The following is a 20000-nucleotide window of genomic DNA, read 5'->3' on the forward strand; positions in this document are numbered from 1 at the left end:
CTGCAGATAAACTAAGTTTAGAGACTGCAACATGTGTACACTCAGAAATAGAAACACTAAAGCGTACCTGCACTGGAGTATGCAGTAGCTCAGATGGTAGAGAAGCTGCTCCACTGTAACGGTTGACGGTCCCATGTTTCATTTTAACCATCAAAGCATGCAGGTCATTCCTTAAAAATTCACAAATGAAGGATATCATGGTCGAAAATGAAAAGTGATGTTATTAAACTAAAATAAGAGATAACTAATTGAAAACCTTTAATATAATATTTTAGGTTTATCTATGCATCAAATGATCTGACAAAAGTTTGCCCACCCTGAATTTGAAGTTTAATAGAATTATTAAGGTAAATTAGCCTTGGAAGTACCACATTTTCTGGAGGTTGCGAGTTAAAAACTCTCCTGGGCTGTGCTTTCATTGCTTCGACAAACCTCAGAGGACAGTTTCATAAGATGTCTCTGTAAGATTTCAGTCTCGTATGAGTCAGTCTGTTTCATTAAGACTTGAAATGATGACTCATATTTCAGCTCGAAGGTATCAGGATTGCAGAGGAGAAAAACTTAATTCAATTTTAAGACTTCTTTAAAAAAAGACTAAATATTAAAGGGATTTAAAGGTGGGGTATGTAATTTATTTCAGAAACACTATTCCATGGAATGCTCTTAACGTCCCGATAGCAATGAATATATTAAATGCTTTGACCATAAATACAAAAAATGAATCTGTGGAAGCCGTGTGTGGTGTCTAGACATTTGTGTTAAGTTAATTTATTTAGTTCAGTCCTTTTTTTTTTTGCTTTGTCTTGTGATTTCCTGTTTTATTTTGTAGTAACCATTCCCTCTCGTTTCAGAGCATTCCTGCCCTTGTGTGTTTTTCCCTCCAGTGTGATTGTCAGCCCCTCCCTTAATTGTTGCCACCTGTGTCCCCTTACCTAGTGTGTATAGATAGTCTGTGTCTCCCTTTGTCCTGTGCCAGTTCGGCTTGTCAAGCCAGTGAGTCGTTCTTTGATTGTGCTAAGTATATTTTTGATAGACTCTTTTGGTTTCATTTTGATAGTAGATGTTTTTGTTTAGAGTTTTGATCCTCCGAGTGAGCGTTTGTGTTTTGACCTTAATGAAAAGACCTTGTTAATACAGACCTGTTTCCGGTGTTGTGCGTTTGGGTCCTGAGCCTTGTGACATTCTTAACACCGTGGTGCTGTAAAAAGCACAACCAATCATTTTAGCCGGCCTACCTGCTGAGCCTTCCATCTGCACAAATGTATCTCGTGCCCTCATTGGTCATATATGTAAATTCTAGCGCCCTCGAGCTGGTTTCTCCAAAATGACCTACCTTTAACTTGTTTGTTTTGAACTCATGTGTTTTGGTTTAAAGGTCACATGTGATTGGCCATTTCTACTGATCATAATTCCATTGTTGAGGTATACTAAAATAAAAAAATACTGTGCAATTTTCCAAACTAACATTGGTTTCGCATACAGCATCTCTGTAAACTATATTCAGCAGTATTCACTTTCTCCACTAAACGGCTTGCTGCAGCTCCTCCCCCCCCCCCCCCCCCCACATTGGTTTCGCATACAGCATCTCTGTAAAGTATGTGTGTTCAGCAGTAGCCTATTCACTTTCTCCACTAAACGGCTCGCTGCAGCTCCCTCCCCCCCCCCTCCGTGATTTCCTTGTTTAGCGATACACAGCCAAATTCAACCTGAACACACACAAAGTCACAGCCGAAATAAAAACAATAAGTGTGGCTTGATATTGCGTAAGAAAAAGGTTTATAGGTTGATAAAGGCTGTGAAAATGGGTCTGCAGAGAGAATTTCGCGCGATCCCAACTGTCTGTTATCAGCCTGCAGCCAGGGAGGAGAGATCAGTGTGTGTGTGTGTGTGTGTGTGTGTGTGTGTGTGTGTGTGTGTGTGTGTGTGTGTGTGTGTGTGTGTGTGTGTGTGTGTGTGTGTGTGTGTGTGTGTGTGTGTGTGTGTGTGTGTGTGTGTGTGTGTGTGTGTGTGTGTGTGTGTGTGTGTGTGTGTGTGTGTGTGTGTGTGTGTGTGTGTGTGTGTGTGTGTGTGTGTGTGTGTGTGTGTGTGTGTGTGTGTGTGTGTGTGTGTGTGTGTGTGTGTGTGTGTGTGTGTGTGTGTGTGTGTGTGTGTGTGTGTGTGTGTGTGTGTGTGTCAATTTGGACCAATCTTAACGTAACGGCTCTCCACGGATTGGCCCATTTAGTTCCGGGTACGTGTTTTTGTAAGCACGTACCCGGAAGAATCAAATGGATGATGACGTCATGATGACGTTTCACCAACGAGGCGTTTTGGGGAGGTATTTTCTGTTTTAGAGTTTTACTCGCTACAGGATGTACTTTGAAGGTTTTGACTCTGCAAACCGTTTACATGCAGAAAAACCTTCATAACACACAAGGGGACGGTAATAACCAAAAAAGCATGACATGTGACCTTTAAGTTTTTAACAATATGTTAAAAAAAAAAATGTTGTCTAGAAAATGAATGCAGCAAATGTTGGGACATTTCAGTTTAGAGGCACAAGCTATCTTCATGTTTTTTTTTTTATTGAAATTGAGGGGTTAATCTAAAGGTTCAACCAATTTGGAAAAAAAATCAATCTGCTATTTTGTCCAATAAAACTTTGAATTAGCGTATTTTAAAGACATATAGAAAGCACCTCATAAGCGCACGTGGTTAATGTTGTATAAATGTCGCCATCTGCTGGTGTAAGTGAATGAGTAAGTGAATATTTATTCTTGCACAATGAATGCCCGACAGCTATTCAAATGAAACTCTTTATTCAATATGTAGACACCAGAGGAATCCACCTTTACAATTCATTCACTTGAGCCTTTTCTTAACAAAATAAATCATATCAAGGACAGGTTATTGTTTTTACACACACCTTCACATATTGTTTGACAGCAGAGGTTTTAAAATCTGAAAGTCATAACTCTGGAAATGTCATTCCTGCTTCAGTGACTTCATGATGAATCTGCCTGGAAACCTTCACAACAAAAAGCAGATTTGACCACCCCTGATGGGTAACATCGTGTAGTACATACAGTCATCTCAATACTGGCATGCCCTTTCACAATGACATAGAAGTCAACTCAGTATAATGAACACCTGTCCACAACCAACCTGACGACACACGAGAATGATACATTCACCTTTGACCCGGGAATCGCATGTCTGTTTCCCCTCGCAGAGGAACAGCGAAGACACCAAGATGGAAAAAGCACACACAACAGAAGGACTTCAGTAACAAACATGCAGGATTTCTTTTTGCAAACAGTGAGTTTTTTCTGCACAGGTGGAGGGGGATGTTGGACGGAGATAAATAATCAAACGTCAGGAAACCAGATCTCAAAACAATTGCATTTCAGTAAGAAAAAAACTGAAAATGCTGCATGTAGGAGCCTATGTACCGCACACATTTCCAGAGTAAGAAATGTGATATAAGCAACAAAAAAGAACTGAATAAACAGTACTTTAGTTTTGTGTTATTTGACATTTTGCAAACCCAGAAGATAACATTTTATATTTTACAAATGACCTTTTTTCCTTTTTTAAACATTGTAGCAGCAAAAGTTCCATTCATTAGAGGTTTTAAAGGGTCTGTTCACCCAAATTACAAAAAAACATATTTTTGTATTTACTTAGCAGAGATAGTATCTAGTTGTAGTTGTATTTTCCCGGATATCTGTCTCTGAGGTTTCTCCCAGCATTTCATTTAAATGAAGGTGAGTTACATATTGTTTGGTGAAAATCTCAACAGTGTCTCTTTCCAGAAACAACATCTGAGCTAATCTGAAGGACCTCACTCCTTTCATGGGATCTACTTTTTACAGATAAAATAATCCCTCTGGAAATATGTATGTGGGTTTTCTAGAGTAGGGACACTGTTTTTTAGAAAAGTACATCTAGGTGTTGTTCAAGGAAGGGAAATGTTGGTCAACATCTTGACAAATATTACATGAATTATCATGAAATGTTGAACAAACATTAATGGTCTCCAGAAGGTGGATTCTAATGACTTTTCTAATCCCCTGACGTTTACTCTAGCTCAATTCTGAGGTTGACATTTCTGCTTTTGAGTGAGATATCTCAAGAAACATTGGATAAATTATTATGAAATGTTGTACAAACACTCATTGACCCTAGAGGATAAATCCAAATGACTTTCTATGTCTTGATGAGATCCACATTAAGTGTTTGCATGACATGTTTTGGGGGAATTTGGGTGAACTGATCATTTAAGCATGGCTTTTAATTTCACTTCATCATTTTGTTAAAATCTTCCAAAAAACACTCCCTGGTGAAGAAAATAAAACAAAAAAGAAGCTCACTGATCTTATCAGGGTTTGTCTGGCACACACACTCAAACACACACTCATAAACACTGCAGTATCAAGAGATGCAAAGCCGATAAAAAGCAGGACAGAGCAGCAAAGCTTCCAGCAAAGGTTTGGAAGAAGAGACGGGCTCAATGGAGAAAGAGGCACGACATTTGAGAAAGGCCTTTGAGTTTTATGGGGGAGCAGCAGAAAGGCAGGATGAGCTAAACAAAGCAAGAGGGCAAGACTGGGAAAGATACACCAGGACAGTGAGACAATAAACCAAAACAGGGAGGAGTGCAGATTTCAACAGCGTATAAATTCCTTTTTTACAGATTGGATTGCAACGGAGAGCAAAGCCCTTCGCGGTGAGCTCGGCGCCACGAGACGAAACACGACACAGACACGAAAGAGGGAGAAAGGAAGCATTCAGACAAACAGGTTTCAAATCCCAAAAGTCTCTTGCTGTACCAAGCAGAAAATGTAAACTTTTTTTCACTTTAGAAATGTAACTGTTGAAGTTGCCGGTTTTGACTAAACTACTTTATTTATTTATATATTTTTCTTATGGCCTTGTCATTCTTAAAATGTGCAGCAAAAGGCTTGAACGTCGCCAATCATATGGAATCACAGGTGTAATAACAGAGGAAAAAAAGAACCTTCAATGTCTGGCCTTTCAACTCGAAAAAGCACACTGGCAATAACAATCATAAATTATTAAATATATAAATATACATAAAAACAAGTCTGATCACATAAATGTTTGTTGAAAATATTGTTTTACTTAAAGGAATAGTTTGACATTTACCTGAACTTTAAACACTTATTAGCATTCTTGCTCAGAGTTGGATGCAATTGAGCGAAAGCAATCCTAATGTGTGTCATGTAATGATGCTACCGCTAGCTGCTAGTTAGCTTAGCACTAACACTGGAAACATAGGAGAACAACTAGCCTTGCTCTGTTAAAACTAAAGTAACAAAATATACTTATCAGCACTTCTGAAGCTCACTAATAGAATTATGCATTTTGTGGGTAAATCCGTTCGAAAAACAAGTGTCGAAAGCAACAGCACTGCAAAGTTACTGACCAAGAAATCTGGCCCCTAACCACATAAAATGACCAATGGTCAAGCTACTTTTTTTTGGTACAGGATGATATGAAAAAAGTTAAATAAGTGAGCTTAATGTGATAGGCAGATTTTTTACCATCGGACAGGTTAGCTATTCCCTGTGTTTCCTGTCTTTAAATTAAGCTAAGCAGCTGCTAATGTGAGCTTTGAATAATCATGGGTCCCAAAAGCTCAAACTATCCCTTTAATCTGAGTACATCTAACAGAGATTTTGAAGTGGAAATATTTTGGGAATTCCAAGCCTTTTGCAGTTTTTACACATATTTGTGTGTTGCATGTGTGAAAACAGCTAATGAGCTGCTGATATTCAGAGTTTCATCACCACCGACAATTCTTACTTGTTTCTGAGCAGTAGCATTTTAATTTCTGCATGAATGCCCAGCGCTTTGGCAACCAGCCACGTACACTTCGTACATTTCTAACCTTTCATTGTTTTCTCCAAACTCTTTATATCTACAGCTCATTGGGAAGTCAAACTGCAACTCATTATCTTTTATTGTTTACCAGGTTTTTACTCAGAAATAACATAATAACACACCCTTGTCCTGTTTGAGAACACAGTCAACATTCTTCAGCAAATAATAAATACAAAAATTATGGCAGCTTCAAATAAATCAGTCCATTAAAGAATGGTTATTCAGTAAACTGAGTAAATACCTGGCAAACAACACTCTGTCCTGTGTGGAGGTTTACATGAGGACATTGGCCCGTGTGTCTGGCAGTCGGAGCCCCACCAACCCGCCGGCAACCAGCACAGACGAGGCCAGCAGGATGGGGATCGCCTTGGTGATGCCAACCAGAGAGCCAAAGATCAGGTTGCCCAGCACCGCCGCCAGCTTACACATGGCATTGCAGAAGCCGAAGCCTGTGCCCCTGAAAACAAGGGGACACAAAGGAGAGAGTCAGAATTTAAATAGGCTGCAGTGGTTGGAGTAAAATGTGTAAGCTCTGTATTAGAAAATAATAAAGTGTAATTTGTATTCAGTAAAATAAGTGTAATGTTAAGGGGTGTACAGTGTCAGCCCAGTGTCTTCCTCAAATAGTGTAACTTCATGTGTAAGAAAGTTGAGGGCCCAGCTGCCAAGGCCTGTATGCAGGAGTAGGGAGGTGTGTGTCTGTGCGTGTAGGAGGTTTCATGAAAGGACAGAAGTGGTAGGTTAAAAGGGGTAGGAGTAGCTAGAGAATGTTCTCGCAAATATTAGAAAAAAACAAAATAGGGGTAGGAGTAGCTGGAGGGCCTTCAGCCCTCATTAGAAAAACACTGAAGTCAGTAGAAAATGTAGCCAACATAGAAGGAGCAAGTCTCAAAATAGAACACATTGTCAAAACATTGGGATGACAGTTTGAAGATGGAACAGCAGGGGTTAGGACTGTCTCAGTATAAAAAGGAGAAAGCACGTTCACATCTTTGGTCCAGTCGTCTGGAGACTGGCCCCGGTTCTCATTCTTTTAAGAATAAAACTATGTGCATCAAACTCTGATGGTCTGCACTGCAGTGCATTTTGTGAACCTGATGAGATTCCTAGTGCTACGGAACGGCTGAAGATTAAAAATCCGTGGTCAGATACTAACCCAAGCGTGGACCAAATGTCCTAATCTCTGTTTATACCTAAAACACTTTTCTGAAAGCCTTATCGTGTTCAACAATCAAACCATATCAATGTTTGGATTAATTCAAATATTTTCACACCCCTTATTGCTGATGTATAATGTTTAATGTTAAAAATGTTTAAATATATGCATGCAACACAGGAATATATTCCATTATTAGAAATTAGTTTATTATACACATACTGCTTACACTTTGTGTTTTTTACTTAAAGAGCAACTTCCAGGTTAAAGACACCTGTGAATAAATGTGTAGGAAAATGATGAATACACTAGATTTTCAAAAAAATATACAGAAATATACACTACAGTGACATCTGGCGTCGTTTTTGTAAGAAATGTTCACTTCCGCATAAAAAGGTCTCGGCACGTGACCTCCCGCGTGTGACGTAACACGGGGGAAACAAGGGGGAGAGCAGCCGGTGTAACGTATTAATAAACATGGATCCCAATGCTAGTTTCGACACAGAAGACACAGAAGAAGTTGAACATGAATATTCAAATACATATGACGGACCACAACCTTATAATTATGAGCCTGCTAGGCGTCCAAGAGACCAGGAGCAGCCAAGGATTAGAAGAAATAACGGCCATCGGAGAGAAATTGAGCTGTGGTGTGAGGAGAACCAGTGGAGAACTGGGCAGCTATCTTGGTGAGTGACCGGCGTTAGCTACAGAATGTTAGCTAACGTCACATCACAACATTGTAAAGTTAGCTATCATATATCAGGCTATACAGATGTAGCGATTCATTTCAGACAGTTTGAAACGTGAGGGCCGTGATTGGTACGTGATCTGCCCTCGCTCAAGGGAAAACCTCCAGCTTGACTTGAGACCGCCCCCGTGATAGATAAATGTAATTATAATGAAGCCAGCTGCAATGGATCATTGATCCACCAGGGGGTGCAGTGGGGTTCCACACTGGAGCTCATGTGAAATAAAGTCAGATACAGTATGCTGGATGTACAGCGGAACTTTGTTAAGATCCATATGTCACGGATATCATACTACTGTGCTAAATAAGAGACATGTAATCATTTACAAAACATCACCATGTTGTTATTTAACAAAATAATGTTGTTATTCGAAAAAAACGAACGGGAGGAAATGCAGCCCGGCTCTCGATTTTTAATCCTAATTTAATCATCATCTTCACCACGATCATTTATGCTTATGTTCGCCGAATTGACATGAAATCACTGACACATATGAATATACTGTATTCAACTTCATTAAAACGTTATTAACGTGCCTAAACTCAGTAATTCACCAAAAATATGTATATTTTAATGGAGCTTCGTCGGTCGATCAGGATCCCAAAGTGTAGCGGAGGGATCCTCATCTGGATGAAGGGTGTTATTTTCCCCATAAGGAACAAGTCGCTGCAAATTATCCCGCTTGTTACATGGCCACATTCTCAACAAAGTAACGACATGACTCCCAATATTAATTGAAATGCTTTTATGGATTTAGAAAATGTTGTTATTGATTTAAAAAATAGTTGTATGTATTGATTTAAATTGACATGCATCCGCTAAGAAAAATAGACGTTGTTACCGTTTTTTAAACAGTCTGAATGAAACGGCAGCTCTCAGCTGTGTATTTACACAACTAATGGCATATCAACCACAGCTCTCTCCCCCCCTCCCCCCCTGATCTTTCTTCTCCAGCAGCTAAATTAACAGTAGGTTACTCTGAGTGACCATAGACTGTATGTGACAAGCTTACAGTTAGTGACGTAACAACACCATAAAAGCTGGTGGGTTGAAAGCAATACGGGAGGTAAAAATAACTAGAATAATTGTGATTTATTTATTGTGGCTTTTATGTTTTTAGGTATAAAATGTTATGTAATTCAGGCTTATAGTTCACCCTTCTCTAAAAGCCTTCAACAATGACAATATTCATTGTAATTTAATAAATCCTTCCAACACACATTGTAAAAAATAGCCTACTGTAAGTTAAGAAATCATTTCAATATGTACATCTTCTGATGTAACAACAATAACATTATAAATAGTAACATAGCTGAACATGGTATTGCACATTTAGCTTTGAGTGTTACTGACCTGAGATGTTTTTATTACATGAATTAAGGTGACTGAGACTTTTTAACATACAGGGATGCAAACTCATCAGGTATGAAAAAGGTGACAAGGATCTGAGCCCCCGGCTCCCCCACCCCACGGAATGACAGAGGATTTTAGCAGTCAGAACAACTAAAGCAGCAGTGTTAATAATAACAGAAACGCCAAAGAGTCACATCTAATAGAAATATATAAAAGCATTTATTTTAAATTGTGTAGCAGTCAGTTTAAAATTTTGGCAGCACTGTTGAGCATTTTGAAAATGTATTTTCGTGCCTCTGTGCAAGGCTTAAGTCTTTTTATCTTTATAGCCACATGGTGTAAAGTAACTAAGTTCATAAACTCAACAAGTACTATACTTGGGCACAATTTTGAGACACTTGTACTTTATTTAAGTATTTCAATGTGTTGCTACTTTGTTCTTCTACTCCACTACAGTTCAGAGGTACATGGTGTACTTTGACTCCACTACATGTATTTAATACCTTTAGTTACTTCAAAGATCTGGATTAATTAAGTGAAATATAATCAAGTGTTAAATCAGACTTTAGTTCCACCTGGAGTAAATCCACAAGCTACCCTGCAGTATACAAAGTCATTCAAACTAGCTGCACCTTTACCAGCTTTGAGAACACTTTCATGATCAATCATTATAAAACATATCATATCTATTATTCTGAAATGGACCAATCTGCACAATGACTACTTTTACTGTCGCTACTTTCACTATATTTTGATGATAATACTTTTCTACTTTTACTTGAGGAACATTTTGAATGCAGGACTTTTACTGTAACAGAGTATTCCTACACTCTGGGACTATTACTTTTACTCAATTACAAGATCTGAGTACTTCTACTTTTACTCAAGTACAAGATCTGAGTACTTCTACTTTTACTCAAGTACAAGATCTGTGTGCTTCTACTTTTACTCAAGTACAAGACCTGAGTGCTTCTACTTTTACTCAAGTAGAAGATTTGAGTACTTCTACTTTTACTCTAGTACAAGATCTGTGTGCTTCTACTTTTACTCAAGTACAAGATTTGAGTACTTCTACTTTTACTCAAGTACAAGATCTGAGTACTTCTACTTTTACTCAAGTACAAGACCTGAGTACTTCTACTTTTACTCAAGTACAAGATCGGAGTACTTCTACTTTTACTCAAGTACAATATATATATAGTTATACCACCTCTGTTTATAGCCTATGAAAAAAACTATTAGAAATAGAAGGCTAAAGCTAACGTTAGCAGATAGTGACAATGTATACTAGCTAGCTAGTTCAACGATTCCTTAAATAATATTGCCACAGAAAAACTTTTCAGTTCACATCACGCTGTGCCGCTCCTACAGGGAGCTCTGCTCTGAACACCTGAACGGCCCGTTCTAACAGCTGTTCACCAGCGGTCCAGTCTGTGCCACAGTGACTCCGGACGCACAGTTAATATTAACGAACGCACCCCTAGGTAATGTAGCTGCTGAAGCTAGACCATCATCTCGGAGCAGCAGAGCCTTATTATACATCCACGAGCAGAGCCGACAGGCAGGAAGACTCGAGCACACAGCTCGTACTTCATTATAATATATAAAAAAAGAACACCATGCGTGTCATGATGGCACATAACAGCTCACGGCCGCAGATTACTCCGGGTCCCAGCCCCCCCCATACCCCAAAAATATTTGTTTTGCAGATCTACATGAATCACACAAACGACTTACTTTGGATTCAAAACGGCGAATTTCGCCGAAAGGTGACAAGTTTGCATCACTGAACATAGACAGAGCACAACTGAAACATAACATCTGAGATGTAACAACATAATACACTTTTCGGGGATGCTTGGGATGTGAGGAGTGAGGGACACGGCTTAGAACGGGCGTGTCGCCTGGCAGGACAGGAGAGTGTGTGCACCAGTCTGCCTTGATCTATGAATTCATGTCCGTGACACTCACTGCTGCCCACAGCTGTTTTATAGAAGGAAATTCCTTCACTTCATGAAAGTGTTTTAACCACACACACCTCTACAAACACATGACGGGTGTTATTTTCCCCATAAGGAACAAGTCGCTGCAAATTATCCCGCTTATTACACGGCCACATTCTCAACAAAGTAACGACATGACTCCCAATATTAATTGAAATGCTTTTATGGATTTAGAAAATGTTTTTGTTGATTTAAAAAATAGTTGTATGTATTGATTTAAAAAATAGTTGTATCTATTGATTTAAATTGACATGCATCCGCTAAGAAAAATAGTCCGTTGTTACAGTTTTTTAAACAGTCTGAATGAAACGGCAGCTCTCAGCTGTGTATTTACACAACTAATGGCCCATCAACCACAGCTCTCTCCCCCCTCCCCCCTTGATCTTTCTTCTCCAGCAGCTAAATTAACGGTAGGTTACTCTGAGTGACAAGCTTACAATTAGACACAACACTGTCATTGCAAGTGACCCTCAGTTAGTTGACTGTTATGTTCAACTGCTAAATTCGTTACTAATAAAAAAAGGGCTTCTACTCTACCTAATTACCTTAACACTATAACCGCCAGAGGTTTTTGTATAGGCATAACTAAACCCGTCAAATCCCGCTATTAGAATGCAATTTTTAACAACATCTGGGTGCTACATAACAAACTTTCAGGAAAAGTCACGGACTGGGAGACTTTAATATTTTATTGAAAAAAAGTCACATTGCACACACACAACACACATCACACATCACACAAATTGACCCGATTGGCGGTTCTATTGTTAAATAAGCTCACTAATTAATGAAACCAGTTCAATACGCATTATTCTTATTCTTATCATTCTTTATGAGCGCAGAAATAGTCTTAAAATCAGATCTGTTTTTTAAATGAAATCTGACGGCAGGCAGTTAGCTCTGATCACCTATGATAAATGCTTCGCACCTAATCGCTGGCCATTTAGCCACAGACACTGTTCGAAATGGGGGGGAGCTAGGGGAGCTTGGCTCCCCCGAAGAGGGAGGGAGCTCCCCTGAAGGCTGACTTTGAGATAATTAGGGGGAGCACAAAACAATCGTGCATATTTGTGTCACACAGATTAGAAATGTTGAGTTTCTGTAAATAACAGTTCTTGAAATAAATAATAGTTATTGTTCATTACAGTTTCTGAATATTTGTTTTATATTTGTGAATATGTCTGGGTGTTGCCATCTGTACGTGGCGGCGCTGCATTCTTACTTACGTTGCTATGGTTATGGCGGTGATGCCGGCGCGGTATTTGAAATGCTCATATTGATATTTTTTTAACTCTGGCTGTGTAATAAAAAAATATGGCAAAACGAAAACAGCCAAGCGTCACAGCTTTTGGATTCACAAGCAAAGAAGCGAAGGAGTCTAAAAATGACAACGTGAACGGAAAACAACTTTTAGTTGGCCGGCTGTAAGCGGCGTAAGGGTCGAGCTTGACAGCTCCACACCGAGGGAGAGGCCTGCCGATGCGGAGCCTGAAGAGGCTTCAACAACGGCCACATCCGCCGGCATAGTGACACCGTCTGTATTAGTAGAAGAGTGTTTTTATAGCAATTGATCGCATCCGCGCTGCTGCGCCAGTCAACAGAGCGTGCGTGTGACATATTTAGTAGCAGGATGTGCTCTGAAAAATAGGGCTCCCCGAAAGCAAATGGGTAATTCGAAAACTGACAGAGCTTCCTCTATACAAATCAAACTGTAGACGGTGTGAAAGCACCTATTGTTTTAAATAATGGTCCGAATGTGACCTGTGAGCCTTCTGAATTACCATGGGACAGCACATTCTAAACTAAAATGTTCAATCAATAAAGTAACATCTTATCTTATTTTAATAATATCTTCATATTAATAATAAATCATACAGTATGTGTCCGAAAGGGAGCAGGAGGAAGCAAACACAAAAATATACTGCATATTAAAGCAAACGATTCTAAAGGTTAAAGTATGAGCATAACAAATAAAGAAGTGTAATGTAAACATTTACATTATGATTATTTAATATATAAAGACTATATATTATTGAATTACAGGATTAGATATGCTTTAGCTGATCTCAAATATTAATGTGTTCAAATGCTCTTCAAAACACAACTGAAAGTCCATGAAACTTGTCTTTCTGTATTTGTGAATGAAGCGCCATCTCCTGGTTAAAACCTGAAATTGAAAATCTGGCAACGCCCTCGTGGAAAATAGTGGGAGGGCTTAACATTCCTCTATACTGGTCTTTGGCAGGTCCTAGGCAGGAAGCTGTAAACTGGAGTCCGAAATTCAGTGCTACATCTGTAACTAACGCAGCATTGATAATAGGTAACGTTACTGGCAGGACTGTTGATACTGATCCATAACATAAACTAATGCGCAAGTATCAGCCGTATCTCACGTTACCTAATGCAACTCCACACTACGGTGCTGTGTACCGGAGGAGAGACGCCAGATACGGCTGATACTTGACGATCTGGCGGAGAAAGGTTGTGGAGCCTCCGTTGATATGCCAGTGTAAATGGCTTGATGGAAAGCAGGTGTGTAGTCGGGGAGGGTGCACAGCTGATTGCAGCAGGTGAGTGGAGGTTGAGCCGGGAGCCAGGAGTGACAGCCACCACGCACACACAAACAACACAGACAGGGGGAAACAAACAAACACAAAGGAGACGGCTGGAGCAGTACAGCCACCACAGCGTTACCTAATGCAACTCCACACTACGTCTTACGGTGCCGTGTACCGGAGGGGAGAGAGAGAGAGCAGCGAAGGGGGCGGAGAGAGAAGTAATACGGTTTCCTGATAAAGCTGTGGAGAGTATGTGCTGCAGGGAGGTGGATGCACAACGCACCCAGGAACGAACGCTAGCTCCGGTCCTTTTTACTGTGGACTCGATGTCCTGACAGGCTGGTATTTGTGCAACCTGCACAAACACAATACTGCACCATGATTACAAATGGTGAAATACAATGTAAAACTACCGAAAAATACCAGCTCACTAAAACACAACCGCTCAACTCAACGCAACTACTAACTATACCCGCGGTCAGAGAGCGGAGATGTTTACCCTTTGTGATGTAATATGACGCGTTTGACGTATGACCTTAAAAAAAAACGTTTTTAAGAGCAGAGCTCAAAATTGCTCCTTTCCCTCTGAATTCCTGCCCTTATGTCTCGTAAAACATAGCAAATCCTACATTCACTTTTTTAATTGTAATTTTCAAGCAAGTTTAAGCATAAATGTAGAAAAAAAAAAAAACCTACAAGATGCTCTTTAAAATAATGATAGTTCCACCATAAATTGGTGCAGAAAAATAAGAATGCAAGAAATATAACATCAACTGTTGACGCTCAAAATGTCCTGGGAGAAGACCTCAATAAACGCCACCATCCCCTAATGTTGCAATAACATCTACACCTTCACATTTATAAGTATGTGTTTCTGTAGTGTGCAGCCCACCTCCTGTCTGTCGGGTACAGCTCAGCGGTGACGACATCCAGCGAGTTCCAGGCGGAGATACTGAGGCCGTTGTAGAGACACAGCATGAAGATCATCATGGACTCGCTGGTGCCAAACCACAGGAAGAAGCAGCTGATGCCTGAGAGCACCATGGAGCCTCCTGCAGGACACAACACGGAACAAAATAACCTAATTTACCTCAGCAGAGATCACCACAAACACAGACCAAAATCAAAAGAAATGAATAAGAAGGGTTTCTTTGTACCTAACATGCTGAGACGTCCTATTTTGTCCATGAGCAGGGCAGAGACGATGTTGCCGGGCAGCACAGCCAGCGTTCCCAGGAAGTTGACAAAGTAGACCCAGTAGGCGCTGTAGTCGGCGTCAAACGTCATCTGACAGCCTGTCTTGTTGTGGTGGAAGGAGCTGTTGATCACTCTTGAATTTGTCAGTTTGGCATCGTCAACATCTGTAAATGTGGGACACAAGCATTTTAATTTGGAGTTTAGGTAATACATTTGTTTTGATCCACCTGCCACCTTCTACATCTCGATATAAACTTGTCTCTTTCTCAGACTTTAAATCCTTAATGCACAAACTAAATGCTCTGTTTTCTGCCGCTGATAGAGCGGACTTAAATCTGCATGGGTTCATCTCATTGGTTGGTTTTTCTGGTATTGTTTATTTTAGTTTTATTCATTTCTATTGATTCAGGAAAGGTCAAATGGTTTTGGTATTTCTATGAATTCATCACCGAAGTACAATTTCAACCGTACCGGCTTTCAGGCAAGGCTCTGTCTCTTTTATTTACCTTGTGTTTTGCATGTTGCATGAAAAGTTGTGTTTTATTGAAATGACTACAAACGATTTGACACAGAAAACCTGCTGTGTCCACTATCCTATTTAACTTTCTGTGAGACAGCAATAGTCTTCTTTCCCTACATGCTGAGGTTTTCCTTTATTCTCAACTAGTTGGATTCTTTAATTAGAGGTCAAATAAAACCTTGCCTGCATTTGCATTTAGAATTGATTCATAAACATAGCCCTTCAAAAGTGTATGCATGGCATGCGAGTAGACAGTATTAAGTATTCTGTATAGTTGACATGTCTGTGGGCTCTCTCCGTAAATAGCAAAGTGTATTAATAAACATCAGCGGCTGCAGCACAGAGAAAACATTCCCCTCTCTCACGTCTCATGACGCACTCCTCCCTCCCTCATTCTGTCTCTCCTCGTTCCTCTCTTTCCTGCACTCTCTAGAGACACATTGCTTGGGGCAGAGGGACTGCATTTCCCATGGGCATTACCAGCAACCTGATGTGCCCTTACTCTTTCCATGTTCAGCGCTTTTTCCTGAGCACTGGAGGGAACTTTCTTCCACCCAGCGCTCCCATAAGGTCTGATTCAGCCTCAGTTCCTCTGAGCATTCCAAGTGTCTGCACTGCTTTTCCCTTTGTTCCTGTCTGGGTTTGTGCCTGCCTAAAAAATGATTAAACTGCACTTTTATAATAAAAGGTGCAAAGTTATGCATTTAGATGTTTCTGCAGAAGGCTGGTTCTGATGCATCAAAACAAAGCATTATATAATGAAGTGAATAGGAACATCTCACATTTGGAAGTTCAATTCAGCTGCTTAGATAATCATGTTCATTTACTTCACTGCTTAAGTTTTTTTCAAAGCATCTAAAACACCAGTGAAAATAACAAGCATCACTCCAGGAGTGTTTGTGTGGTTAGAAAAGGCGATTTCAGTGCTCTGCAGCCGTGCCCTGCTCAGTTCCCTTTTTAATAAGTACAGTCGCCTGGGCTCAGACAGGCAATCTGTGCAGGGGCAGGGAGGTTAAGCAGTCATTTAGTGGCATAAAGCAAAGCCATAAACGCTCAAACCAATTCTTTCTTGCCTGGAAGCTCGGACTTTAGACCCAAAATGAACTGTCAGAAAGAGACAGAGAGACTGAGTGAGACTTATTTGTGAGCCACCAACGGCATAATAGGATTTTCTGGGGTGGAAGTGCTCGAGAGGAATGCTCTGAATGTGAGTGTGTAGACTCACCTGTGTTGTAAAAGAAGGAATCGACAAAAGTGCAGTTTTGGAAGTAGGACCCTACGGAGGAGACGTCTTCAAAGTAGCAGTTGAGGAAGGACGAGTCGATGAATGTGACTGACCTGATCTTCATACTGATGAACCTGGGAGGAGAGGAATTAACACAGAACACATTAACATATGTTTAAAGTATAAAAGACTCAACTATTAAATCAGGATAAACAGGGATTGGAAATTGACACTAAATCATTTCTTGTTATTAATGCTTTTTGGGGTGATCCCTTCCCTGTAGTGTGTTACAGCACATAGGTTTTTTTGTAAATGGTCTGAAAAGGCTACAATCCCTGTGGGAGTTTCTCTCCCACACTCCACCCCCCCTAACCTGACTGACATCCATTGCACTCCCACAGGATCTCTTTTTACTTCTGTGACATCACTATGTAACAGTTGCGCTTCTACTGGCTAGTGCTCAAATACGTTTTACGTGCTAGGCAGGACATCTCTAAGTGGGACAAAAGACCCGGCCAGCTAACCAATCAGAGCTGGGCTCTGGTTTCAGACAGAGGGTGATAAGAGGTGCTGCAGCACAGGCAGTATGAGAAAATTAAGACCTTTTTGAAAAAGTGTGTAAACATGTCACAGTAGAGGCCATCCTTTAGCATGAATATGACAGGGTTTAGCAATGTGTTACATATCTATATTATCTGTTGCATGCTGCTGTACACATTATGATGTATGTGTGTGTGTGTGTGTGTGTGTGTGTGTGTGTGTGTGTGTGTGTGTGTGTGTGTGTGTGTGTGTGTGTGCGTGCGTGCGTGCGTGCCTGCGTGTGTGTGTGTGTGTGCGTCCGTGTGTGCGTGCGTGTGTGTGTGTGCGTGTGTGTGTGTGTGTGTGTGTGTGTGTGTGTGTGTGCGTGTGTGTGTGTGTGCGTGCGTGTGTGTGTGTGTGTGTGTGTGTGTGTGTGTGTGTGTGTGTGTGTGTGTGTGTGTGTGTGTGTGTGTGTGTGTGTGTGTGTGTGTGTGTGTGTGTGTGTGTGTGTGTGTTAGAGAGAGGAGAGAGAAAGAGATAAGACTTTTCATTTCCTGGTGCTGTGTGAGATAAAGGGGATGCAGGATTAATATTACCAGCAGTGGTGTGTTGTTTTTGGGAATGACTAATAGTACTGCTATCCTACAACGAGACGAGAGGCTTTTAACCACAACACTGTGCTGAGGGAGGCTCACAGGCTCCATTCACAACTTGTAAGCTGGTTTTTATAACTTCTTTATTATTAATCCCTTTGTCTGAGAGAGCAATATGAAAATCCAATCAGAACATGTTACCTGTCGTTCAGAAACATGCCGTTCCTGTGGATCTGGTTCTCCAGGGTGAAGTTGAAGGTGAAGTCTTCGATGCGCTCGTTGTTGTGGATCTTCACTCTGGAGGCGTAGTCGTCGGCCTGGAGGTGCTTGATGACGTCCGGGAACCAGACGGCGAGCCCGTAGTACCTGGACGCAGCAACACACTAGTAGTAGTCAAGTGTGGTCTCTGACAGAGCCACTCACTTTGAATTATTACAAATTGTTTGGAGAGTTATATTTGTTGTTGCTATTTCATAAATTAGTAATGAATTATCTCAATTGCAAACCAAACATTTATAAGATGTGCATATTTGTTTTATAATGCATCAATTTGGCAAGACCAGGACTTCTTGATAAACGTCTTCATTTAGGTCAGTACAACAAATAGTGTATGGTGGGAAACAAATCATCTGCAAAATCCCCAAAGTCTGACTTTGCTATTCTTTTTGCCCCATCTCTTTTCATGCAGTGCACATGTTGGAGTCACTAACGTCCCAACGTTGGTGTTAGGCAAACATATTCATCGAAAAAAAGTTTTTTATTTGAAAAGATTGAAAGGATTAGTGACAGAATTTTGAACCTAAATTCACTTTGGTAATAACGCGTCAGAACACGTGTTTAAATATGTCGACATAAATAAACAGGTTTTTTGTTGAGTGTTATTGATTGTGTTATATTTATTTAGAGGAGGACATAGAAAGGTAGTTTACAGATCGTTTTTTTTTGTATATCTAAGCTGGGAGGTCAAATTTGAAAAGGAAAGAAAATAATCTTGGAGCCGACTCAGAAAAAAAAAAAAAGCTCTGATATCGACCAACAGACAAAACAAAGGAAATAACCTCATCTTGTCTCTTTTTAAATGTAAAACACTGTCCTTAAGGCTTTCACTTTTTGACAAGTAGTTCATTACAGAAGCCAACTAATAAAAAGGCCAGACTGAATTAGCGTGCACTGCACCAACATTACAGTAGTGAATTTCATATTGCTCTTGTGATGATATTCAAGATAAGATCACCACTTGTTCAGGGTACAATAGCCACTTTCCCTCAAATAGTCTCTCTCTATCCAATCTAACCTGGTAACATTCATCATGAGGGTGTAAGTAAGATACTATCTGCCTCAGTGATACTTCACTAAACTCATGGTTATTTAGCTGGAAAGTAGTGGTCACTTGGCTAAGTATCACTAAGGGCAATGTATAGCATCATTTAACATGATGACAGAAGAACAAACACAATGTAGAAATATAAAGTGTTCTCTTACCCAAATGATAGAGTAAACCAGACTATAGCCAGCTTTATAGTGTTGTCTTTCACTGGGTAGTCAAAGCATTTCATGAAAGTCAACCAGATCTGTAATAAAAGACAAAGCCATTTAGTCAATGAGAATCTTAACAACCATTAGGAGTCAGTATAAAACCAAAATATAACGTACTCCTCTGAGCTCAGCCTTGATCTTGTAGAGGACTTTGAGGACGGGGTTGGCTGACTCATTCTGCATCTCCACCAGCTCGTCCAGCTGCTTGGGGACTTTTATCCTGTTGACCTGCAGGGGGAGACACTGATCTGTCAGCTGCTGAGGCACTGCAGCAGTAGGAGGGATGACAGTGTGCAGGCCGGTGTGTACCTTTATATATACAGTCTATGGTGTGTACTCACAGTGAACACTCTCTCAGGCTCTCCACGGGCGCGCATGTTGGTGTCATGGATGTGTTTGAGCACCATCCAGGCCTCGTCATGTTTACCATTCTACGAGACAGACGCGTGTTATGAATACACATCAGGACCTCCCATTCATCTTCAATAGGCTGACTCCAGTCAACCATACTGGCTTTTATGAGTCTCTCATATTATTACTCAAGTTGGCTTTTCATTTTGGAACATTTTACTAATACATTTTTATATTTTTCATATCTGCTAATGAGTTTTAAGTGACACAAATGCAAGGATTCTCCAAGTCAGACAACAGAGCCCATACATAAAGAATTATAGGCTATTGGCGACAACTTAAGCCCTGTTT

At 40.3% G+C, this 20000-nt stretch overlaps 1 protein-coding gene across 1 annotated transcript in view; it reads right to left on the minus strand.

Annotated features, from left to right (window-relative positions):
• Nucleotides 1–2781: 2781 nt before the first annotated feature.
• LOC307024909 (synaptic vesicle glycoprotein 2C-like) overlaps nucleotides 2782–20000 on the minus strand; it is a 49128-nt gene continuing 31909 nt past the window's right edge. Inside the window, exons 6-13 of the mRNA XM_079659394.1 lie at nucleotides 19640–19729; nucleotides 19416–19526; nucleotides 19245–19333; nucleotides 17964–18128; nucleotides 16651–16784; nucleotides 14866–15069; nucleotides 14601–14760; nucleotides 2782–6343 (exon numbers count right to left, since the gene is read on the minus strand). Of these exons, the coding sequence (XP_079515520.1) occupies nucleotides 6160–6343; nucleotides 14601–14760; nucleotides 14866–15069; nucleotides 16651–16784; nucleotides 17964–18128; nucleotides 19245–19333; nucleotides 19416–19526; nucleotides 19640–19729 (1137 nt within the window). The 3' untranslated portion in view covers nucleotides 2782–6159. The remainder of the gene's footprint in view (nucleotides 6344–14600; nucleotides 14761–14865; nucleotides 15070–16650; nucleotides 16785–17963; nucleotides 18129–19244; nucleotides 19334–19415; nucleotides 19527–19639; nucleotides 19730–20000) is intronic.

Source organism: Notothenia rossii (genome assembly GCF_949606895.1).
Source record: "Notothenia rossii genome assembly, chromosome: 11".
Lineage (NCBI taxonomy): Eukaryota > Metazoa > Chordata > Actinopteri > Perciformes > Nototheniidae > Notothenia > Notothenia rossii.